Source organism: Anolis carolinensis, chromosome 2 (assembly GCF_035594765.1).
Source record: "Anolis carolinensis isolate JA03-04 chromosome 2, rAnoCar3.1.pri, whole genome shotgun sequence".
NCBI lineage: Eukaryota > Metazoa > Chordata > Lepidosauria > Squamata > Dactyloidae > Anolis > Anolis carolinensis.
In genome coordinates, this window is record NC_085842.1 from 165,802,247 (window position 1) to 165,812,599 (window position 10,353).

The 10,353-nt window shown below is 41.2% G+C and overlaps 1 protein-coding gene across 2 annotated transcripts in view; it reads right to left on the bottom strand.

Moving 5' to 3' along the window:
- Positions 1–10,107, bottom strand: part of spats2 (spermatogenesis associated serine rich 2) — a 55,342-nt gene extending 45,235 nt beyond the window's left edge. The window contains exons 1-2 of one of the 2 annotated variants that reach the window (XM_062971026.1): positions 9,922–10,107; positions 1,063–1,349 (exon numbers count right to left, since the gene is read on the bottom strand). In XM_062971026.1, the coding sequence (XP_062827096.1) occupies positions 1,063–1,084 (22 nt within the window). In that variant the 5' untranslated portion in view covers positions 1,085–1,349; positions 9,922–10,107. Of the gene's footprint in view, positions 1–1,062; positions 1,350–9,851 lie in introns of both variants that reach the window. The other variant, XM_062971025.1, reaches the window with a different exon arrangement.
- Between the last annotated feature and the right edge of the window lie 246 nt (positions 10,108–10,353).

Below are 10,353 nucleotides of genomic sequence, written 5' to 3' on the forward strand. Positions count from 1 at the left end.
AGTCAGCTACCTTTTCCAACAAGAGCCACACATTTAACGTAAGTGTTCTGATTGGCCATAACCTTGCACACAAGGACTCAAAAATTCAATATTAACTACATCACCAGAAACACAATAAAATGCTCATGAGAATAAGTCAGAGCACTGTTATAATTCTCTTTAGGAATCAGCTGTCAAACATGAAAAAACAATGGTTCAAAGCAATTTAGGACTCCCAAGCGAGCTGGACAGATATCAGCTTTCCTCTGGCTGGCCAACAGGTAAGTCTATTTCTCAAGTGGGCCGGGTGCTAAATGCCAATCGACCATCTTTGGAATGTACTGCCAAAAGCTTAGTATTGCTGGACATTAAACAGTCTTCAAATTTGTCATAATCTTTGTTTACTTTCATTCCTAACTCCAGCAACCTGAGGGCTCCCCAAAGATCCTAACATAATATGACATACTACCGTGTTTCCCTGAAAATAAGACAGTGTCTTATATTAATTTTTGCTCCCAAAGATGAGCTAGGTTTTATTTTCAGGGGATGTCTTATTTTTCCATGAAGAAGTATTCACATTTATTGTTGAACAAAAAAATGAACTTTTATTATATACTGTACAGTAGTTGTCATCACAAACCAGCATAACCAGACAAACTGTGAATCCTATCAAGAATTTCTTGTTACTACCATTATTTCCATGTACAACAATCTATGGTAGATACATTTACCGATCTGGTATGTTCTGGTGTTCTGTTTGGCAGGCATGCTTGCAAACAAAAACTTTGCTAGGTCTTACTTTTGGAGGAGGCCTTATATTTAGCAATTCAGCAAAACCTCTACTAGGTCTTATTTTCAGGGGATGTCTTATTTTCAGGGAAACAGGGTATTAGGAACAAAATATTGTATTTGGGGAGACTTGAATAAGAATATAATATACACACTTAAGAAGTCAGTTTGACAATACTCAGCATACAGAAATTATTTTTACCACTAATAAAAATCCCTCAAACAAAGTTTCATACTTGGTTGCCCAATAGCAGTTACTCTTGCTATCTGACCAAATTGCATGTTAAATCTTACCTTTTTGATGTTTCTTAGACATAATTGTCTGTATTTAGCAGCAATACAGCAAAGAATCTGTTTCCACAAATACCAGAAATGACAGATGTAATTCAACTACTGCTTTGCATCAAGGCAGGAAATGGCAAATATCTGCTTAGAGACAGCAACTTGCAGCTCCAAAGGCGACGGTTGTCAAAAAAGAAAAATCCTGCTAGCCAGACTGTAGATCACAGTAGATCTTTCCACTTAACATCTATCTTCTGTCAGGAAGCATACACACAGTAGTTCATGATGTTTTTTGAAGTCTGAAAAACACATATAAAACAGGAATTTAACATACTAATATGGCAGAGCACGGCAATCTCTGTGCGAGACCATTCCCCCAAAGCTTGTTTTTTAAAATCTGAAGTCAACTCGTGTTGCTTGAAGAGAAATATAGAACACCGGGTCAAGAAAAAATTATCTAGATACTTAGTGAAGTATCAACTGAACTTTGTTCTGCATTTTGACAGCTTGCAATTCCTGAATCAGTTTAGTGCATGCTATTAAAATAAAGTTTGAAGTTTAAAGTTTTAAAACTTTAAATGTTTATAACTCATTCACAGATGTAACACTAAAAGTTTCTAATGCCATAAAAATATTATTTTCCATGGACAAAATATATTAAACCAGAATTTGAGTCTTTTGCCTGTCTGCTGTGTTAACCTCAAACATCCAACAGCTCCACCCAGCATGGTCAACAATAGCAGAACGTAGAAGTCGGAAATCAAACAATCCGGAGACCAAAGGTTCAGCACCTGTACATCAAACCATCATTGGAATACGGAGCTTGCCTTGAAATCATGAACCTCTCAATTATGGCAACATAATGCAATATAATATGTGGTATTAATGGAGTGGCATTCTCATTTTTGAAAGGAATTCTTGCCTAATTGTAAACATCTCATTTGAAAAATTGGAACTTACAACATAGGGGGAAAACTAAATGGTTATAAAATGGCTATTATGCTATCCTCTGAAGTAGTTCTCTTTTGCCAGTCGAACTAACAGTACCACATACGAGATATGGGATGGAGCAGAATATATTAGGTCACTATACCTGTACATATAATTTACTATACAAAGTTTAGCATGCAAGACATAAGTTGGCCAGAACCCCTAAATTATTAAGTCCCTGTTGTTTAACTGATTTTATAAAGGAGAAATATAATAGGGGTGTGGAAATCCATTCTGTTTCATTTCGAATTCTGGATGTTGCTCTCCCCCACCTCACCCCGGTTCTGTTTTTGTTTTGAATTTCACCCCTCCTTCTGTTTTCATTGTGAAGATTCTGGGAGATTAGTAGTGGGGCCATTTGGATTCGTAATTCGGAACCTAGAGTTCAGTTTCCATATCCGGGGGGGGAGGGGGACCCGAAATTCAAAACAAAAACAGACCAAATTCCCAGTTTCACACACCCCTAGAGCTGTTTTCATAAGCTTTCTCTTTTTTCTGCTTTTCTGTCCTATTGGTCCTTGTGCCAACTTAGTTTAGAAGTTACTTAGAATGAAAAAGCTTTCTGTTTTATAGTGTTTTATTCTGGTTCTTGAATATATGAGATTACATTATCTTCTAGAAGTTTTAAGTAACATTTCAAAATATTTCCACAAAAGCAAAACAGCATGGCTTCACAGAGTAAGTTTTATAATGTTTTCTAAAGGAAAAGAACTAATTTGAAACATGGATGTGTGGAAGGGTCATTCTCCATGTATGACAGAAGATGGCAGCCAGAAAAGTACAGTGGTTAATTCTATGAAATACAACGGATCTGATTTCTAGTGGATGACTTCAACCTTTAGAAAAAGTGTTCTCAAATTTAGGATTACTGACATAGTTAAAGGGCTATTATACCCTAGACCTCAGATGGCTGAGGAGGAAGCCTCGCAAAGCTCTGTGATACATTTCCAAAATACTTTGTAGAGAAGATTACTAGAATTATTTCTAGACTCCACACTGAACATAGAGCTTGGGGAGGCAATTTAGGCATGTACTTGATGGATGTGTTTCAGGTTGCCCAACATGATGATATGGACAAGTTACATGTAGATGTGAAGACAACCACTGTTAGACCCAAAAGTCAATTCTGGCTTTTTAAAAAAAGATGCATCTGGAGGATACTTGCTAATAGTGTAGAAGTTGTTAATGCTTATTTTAAAGAGGGCTATGTTCCAACCTCTCTAAAACAAGCAACTGTATAACCTTTGTCGGAAAATACCTTAACTGGACTCCAACCTTTAGGTGACAATGAGTCAGTTTCTAATCACCTCTTGCTAAGGTCCTACACCAACAACTTCAGGCTTTCCTGGATTACCTGGAGCCATGCCAATCTGTATTCAAACCTACTTATAAGGCAGATGCAACCTTGGTAGGTTGATACAGTTCGCAGTGCTTTTTATCATCTACATAAATCTGGTAGAAGAGATAACCTGGAGCTTTGGGGCTGGGTGTCTTCAAGTATGCTGATGATACTCATCTCTATCTCTCCTTTATAACTTACCGGTATGCCAATGAGGCTATGGTAGAAAGCAATCACTGTCTGGATGCAGTAAAATACTGGATACAGGTGATTAGACTAAGGATTAATCCAGAAGAGACACAAGTGAGACAGGTCAGTAGAAAAACCAACCTGAGACTGGGATTGCAACCTGTCCTGGGTGGGGTTGCATTCCTTCTGAAAGATCAGGTTCATACCTTGGGAGTACTTTTAGACCCACTGCTGCTCCTTAAAAGTCAGCTATGCAACAGTCAGGTGCATCTTTGCATCTTTTCTTGGGGAAGATAGATCTGGCCACAATGCTTCATGCTTTAGTTACCTCTCTATTAGCCTACTGTAATGTGCTCGACATGAGGTTACTTTTGAGAAGTATTTTGATACGTAGTGCAAAATGCAGCACCCAGACTAGCATCAGCTGTACATTTTAAAAATTATGCAATACCAGGTTTTCAAGACCTACACTGGATTTGACTCTGGATGACATGATTTTAATACCAGTAATTGTTTTTATACTGCTGTTAATTTTTAGATTTTAATGTATATGTTTTTTACTATATATATATGTGTGTGTGTGTATATGTTTGGCATCAAATTGCTGCCTTTTTGTAAAGCCGCTCTGAGTCCCCCTTTTGGAGTGAGAAGGGTGGGATATAAATGTAGTAAATAAATAAATAAATAAATACACTGGTTTCCAATTTGCTTTTGAGTTCAAATCAAAGTGTTGGCATTGATCTATATAAAGCCCTAAACAACTTGGGGCCAAAAATAGGAAAGACTGCTTTCTCTCATATAACCCTGCCAGAAATTTGAGATCTTCAGAGGAGGCCCTATTCTACATCCCAACAACTTTGAACACTATGTGGGTACACATAACAGACCTTTTTCTGTAGCAGTGCCACAACTGTCAAACATGGCCCAATCTCTTTTACACTTCCAGTGGTCAGCCAAAACTGCTGTTCCATATAATATTCAATGTTTGAAACTGCAATTGTTTCAAAACTAGATCCTAAGTTTGCTTTCAAGTTGTTTGGGTTTGTTAAAGATATTTCAATGCATTTTTAAATATTTCCAACTCTGTATTGTTTTAATTTATTAATTGCCCTGGGAGGCCTTGTGGGCTGGGAGGTGATACAAAAATATTTTTATAAATAAAATAAATACATAGCAAGAGGGGAAGATGCTGAGAAGCAAGATGAAAATACATAGTAATTGTTTGAGTTCAAACGGGTGCCTTTAGAGTATTTAGAGCCATTTTTACCTTCACAATATACCTGATTATCTCAATAGATTGTTACAATGTTAATTCCAAAAATCCTCATTTGGTGACATGTCCTTCCTTGGGAAAAAGCCAAATATCTCTGCAGCCATTAAATGAAAAGAAAATTTAGTATTTGCAACATGAAGATTTATAGCTCACTGTTTTCAGGGCTCTAATAACTAATTATTTCACCGATTCTGAAATAATTCTACTGCCAGCTAAAAAGCACACAAATACAAAGAATTTAGCTTTGACTTCCTACTAAATCTACAAGTAGTAGTCCTGCCATCACTATGCACGACATAGACTCCAAATCTTCTGTCTGAAACACATCTTTTTTTTATAATTCTGGGATTTCAAACAAAGAGTTTTGCCTCTTCTGGGCTTGAGCAACATCTACACTATGTGGCAGCATCTGGCTAATTGGCTTTTGAGTATAAGTGTCCCTTACCAAGCTATTTTAATCTTGTTGATCACACATGAAGTTCTCTACAAGTTGCATAATTTGAAACAATTATTCTCAAACACACATTTCATGAGATACTATGTTTATTACAGAAAGGAAATACCCATGAGATCCAAGATGTTTATCACAAGCTATACATACTTTCTTTGTAAACAAGACATAGACATAGAAGCGTATGTATTAAATATATATATGGTTCTAACATACTGAAATGTTCGACCATATTTGAAGGTTAGACTTTCAGATTTTAATTTTATTTACGTAGAACCTTACCACAACAGCAATTTGTGTTTTTAAGACTGCAATTCTAAGTAGCCTAATATGGAAATAAAATCCACTAAAATCAATGGGATTTAATTTGAACATTGATCAGGCTGCAAGCCAATTGCTATGAGGTGGATTACAGTAGACTCTCACTTATCCAACATAAACGGGCCAGCAGAACGTTGGATAAGCGAAAATGTTGGATAATAAGCAGGGATTAAGGAAAAGCCTATTAGACGTCAGATTATGTTATGATTTTACAAATTAGGCACCAAAACATCATGTTTTACAACAAATTGACAGAAAAAGCAGTTCAATACACTGTAACGTTATGTAGTAATTACTGTATTTATGAATTTAGCACCAAAACATTGCAATATACTGAAAACATTGACTACAAAAACATTGGCTACTAACAAATTGACTACAAATAAAGAGAATTGCAGAAAATGAACTTACAGCAACAACATTGTCAGAAATTAAATGTGTAAAAAGTTCAGTCCTTGCTGCCTAGAGAAACAGCTGTGGATCCGGGCGGGAGGCAGACTGCACTGGATAATCCAGAATGTTGGATAAGTGAGACTCTACTGTACTTATCAAAATTATAAGAACTATGACTCGGTTTCTGATCCAAATTTAACACAGGAGTCACTGCTCAAGTTTAAACTGTCAGGCCATGCCTTACATATGTAAATATAATGCACTTCAAAAAGTAAATTTATAGATTTAATACCCAGTTTTTGTCAGAGCGCGCGGTTTTGACAGTTTTGACATAAATTGATAACTCAGTAGCATAACCTACTATGATGGTATGTAGGCAAATCACCACAGGATTACTAACTATGTGTTCAAAGTAAGACCTATACTTGTATAACTATGAACCCTCCATTGTATTTCCCATCTAGAGTCACAAAATCACAGAGGGAATCATGAGGGTCATCTAGACCAGTGATTCCCAAAGTGGGTGCTACCGCCCCCTGGTGGGCGCTGCAGCGATCCGGGGGGCAGTGATACCATCTATTAGGATACGGGGCGGGGCCAGGGGAGGGGCAGGGCCTCCTTCCAAGAGCCCGAGACAGGGCTAAGCCTCTGTACCTCTCCTGAGAGGCCTTTTAGGACTAAAGGGCGGGGCTGGGGTGGGGCCTCTTTCCAAGAGCGCGAGACAGGGCTGAGCCTCTGTATACCTCCCATGAGGCGCTTGTTAGAACACGGGGGTGTGGTATAGAGGTTCAGTCCCGTCAGGCACTAGAGGAAGAGGCCCCACCCTGTGTCCTGGCAGGCACCGCAGGACAGGGATAGAAGCTCAGCCCTGCCTCAGAGCTCGTAACTCCGCCCATCCCAGTCCTGGCCACCCATTTGTGGCCCCACCCACCTCCACCTCCCCCTCCTGCATCTTGGACTAGGGGAGAGGCTCAGCCCCACCCCTCTTGAGCAGGAGCCATGCCCACCCCTCTAAGCCACGCCCCCTTTCCAGGGGGCGCTGAGTAATATTTTTTTCTGGAAAGGGTGCGGTAGGCCAAATAGTTTGGGAACCACTGATCCAGACCAACCTCCTGCCATGCAGGAATACACAACCAGTAACTCCTGAAAAATGGGCCATCCATGGATGAATACACTATCATGCTGCCTCTTCAACTGACCAGTAAATCTCCTCCATAAACAATCAAAAGGATTCTTTGACAATATAACATTCTATCCTCCTAGCCCAGTGTAATCTTTTTTCCCCTTGGTTGCTAATGTTATTTCCTTGTAATTTGTTGGACTGCTTGTGTTAAGTACATAAATGTTGTAAACATCCAATGTATTACTAGCTCTTGTACGCACGTTAACAAAATGTTCAATACAAAATAACAAAAACATTCTTGTTACAAAAAATATGGGCCAACCAATCCTGGTTCAAAAACCTCCAGAAAGGAGTCCATCATTCTTCAGGGGTTACCGAGTCTAGTGGTGCATCTATTCTACATTATAGAATTAATGCAGTTTGACGCGACTTTAACTACCACGGCTCGATGCTATGGATTCATAGAAGTTGTAGTTTTACAAGGTCTTCTGTGCCAGAGTGCTGGTTTCTCACTAAAATACAACTCTCATGATTCTACAGCATTGAGCCACAGCCGTTAAAAGTGGTGTCCAAGTACATTCAAGCTAAAGTATAGATGCACCCTAGAATGTCTGCTTCCTGCCCCTTTATAATATTTCAGGCACTTCCATTACATTGATGATTATATCTTCCTGCATATCTTTCCCAAACAGGGGTATTTCATTCATGAGGTGTAGTACTCCACTGCTATGCTCTATGCCCCAATGCCTCGAAGGGAAGAAGTATTGCCATTCCTCCCTGAGAGAAGATCATTTTCAACATCTCAAGCGAATAAGAAGCCAAAATATCAGCAAGCAACTGTGTCCCTTTAATTGCCTTGGAATAATGAGAGCTGTACTTCACAAGACATTTAGCCTTCTATGCCAGAGTGCTGGTACTTCCAGCAAACTACACATTTCATTGTATTGCCGAAGGCTTTCATGGCCGGAATCAGTGTGTTTTCCAGGCTGTATGACCATGTTCCAGAAGCATTCTCTCCTCATGTTTCGCCCACATTTATGGCAAGCATCCAGAGAGGTGTGAGGTCTGTTGGAAAGGATTCCCCCAGGCAGGAAGCAGCCAGGCTCTGAATCTGCAAGGCCATTAAATGCTAGTCAAGGTGATCAATTGCAACATTCACACTTGCTTCAAACAAACAAGAGTTATTTCTCCCAAGATATATAAACCCCATTTTCCTAGTTTCCAACAGACCTTACAGCTCTGAGGACACCTGCCATAGATGTAGGCAAAACTCACAGCTACACATTTCATGATTTAATACCACTGAACCATGGCACTTAAAGTGGTATGAAACTGCATTCATTTCCATGGTGTAGATGAAACCTCTGTTCGGTGCGGCCTTTGCAGGGGCTCTCCTTTTTCTTTTGGTGGAGTCAAGCTTCCTGGGTCCCTATTGTCACGCTACCTTGGCCTGACAGTGTTTCACTTGATGGGTGAGGAGGCAGGCAGGAGGTGTAAGTATCATAAAATCCAAAAGTTGGAAGAGTCCTAAGGCCATCCAGTCCAACACCATTGTGCCATGCAGGAGCACACAATCAAAGCACTCCTGACAGATGGCCATCCAGTCTCTGCTTTAAAATCTCCAGAAGAAATTCCACCACGCGTTACCTTTACTGCCAAGAACTTCTCCCTAATATGTTGCTGAAGGCTTTCATGGCCAGAATCACTGGGTTGCTTTGGGTTTTCTGGGCTGTATGGTCATGTTTCAGAAGCATTCTCTCCTTACGTTTCACCCACATCTATGGCAGGCATCCTCAGAGGTTGTGAGGTTTGCTGAAAACCAGGCAAATGGGGTTTATATATCTGTGGAATGTCCAGGGTGGGAGAGAGAACTCTTGTCTGTTTGCGGCAAGTGTGAATGTTGCAATTGGCCACCTTGATTAGCACTGAATATGAATAGCCTTGCAGATTCAAGGCCTGGCTGATTCCTGCCTGGGGGAATCCTTTGTTGGGAAGTGTTAGCTGGTCCTGACTGCTTCCTGTCTGGAATTCCCATTTTTTTAGTGTTGTTATTTATTTACTCTCCTGATTTTAGAGTTTAATACTGGTAGCCAGATTTCGTTCATTTTCATGGTTTCCTCCCATGATTCCACAGCATTGGGTCATGTTTTCAAACTGCATTGTCTTTTGCCTTCTTTGCCAAAGAGTGCTGGTGCCTCACCAAACTACAACTCCCAGGATATACCTCACAACCTCTGAAAAGGCCTGCCATAGATGTGGGCGAAACGTCTGAAGAGAATGCTTCTGGAGCATGGCCATACAGCCCGGAAAACTCAACAGCAACCCAGGTCTCCCTAATGTTTAGAATATCTTTTCCTGCGTTATGACTCCATTGCTCCATTGTGTCTCCAGAGCAGCGAAACACAAACTTGCCTCTTCCTCAATGTGACATCCTTTCAGATATTTAAACATGGATGTTATCATATCCCCTCTCAGGCTTCTCTTCTCCAAACTAAATGTACCCAAGTGTTCAGAAGAGCCCCGCCGCGAAGTGGGGTGCCCCCTCCTGCTCTCACCCACCGCGCATGCGCAAGCCCCCCCCCCCCCCCCAATATCTTGCCTCGCTGAGCCCCTCAGTCTCCGCTCCTGTTCCTCGCCCTCACCATCACGCCTCTTTTTTATTTTTCCCCTAACGGTTTCTACCGCCTTTTTCTCCGCTCCACTTCGCCGCCCCTTCACTCACCCAACTGCCTCGACTCCCTCAGGCCTCCCTTCAGGCGGACCCCATCCTCAAACAACCGTCTCTGCTTTACCTCAGGCCCGCAGCCGCCTCAAAGCTCCAGTAGAAGAAACGCGGCCCCGCCCACCAGCGCGCGAGAGAACCAGCGAAGGGTGCGCGAGCCCCGCCTCCTCCAACCAATAGGGACGCGGCTAGGCAGAACGCCGGCCAATAGGAGCAAAGAGTGCCTTTCTTTCTTTCTCTCTCTCTCTCTCTCTCTCTCTCCCCGTCCCACTTCACCCAAGCACCGCTCGAGAACAACGGAACCGCTCTAGCCGCTGAAGCTTTTCGCCTTCTTCGCTGTAGCCTCGGCGTTAGCAGCGGCCAATCAAATAACGCGAAAGAGGACGCTTTGGACCAAACTATGACCACAGCGAGCCAATCGCCAACGTTGCTGAAGTCGAGCCAATCCTGATGCGCCAGAAACTGCAACCGACCAATCATAGAGCGCCTAGGAACAATCGCT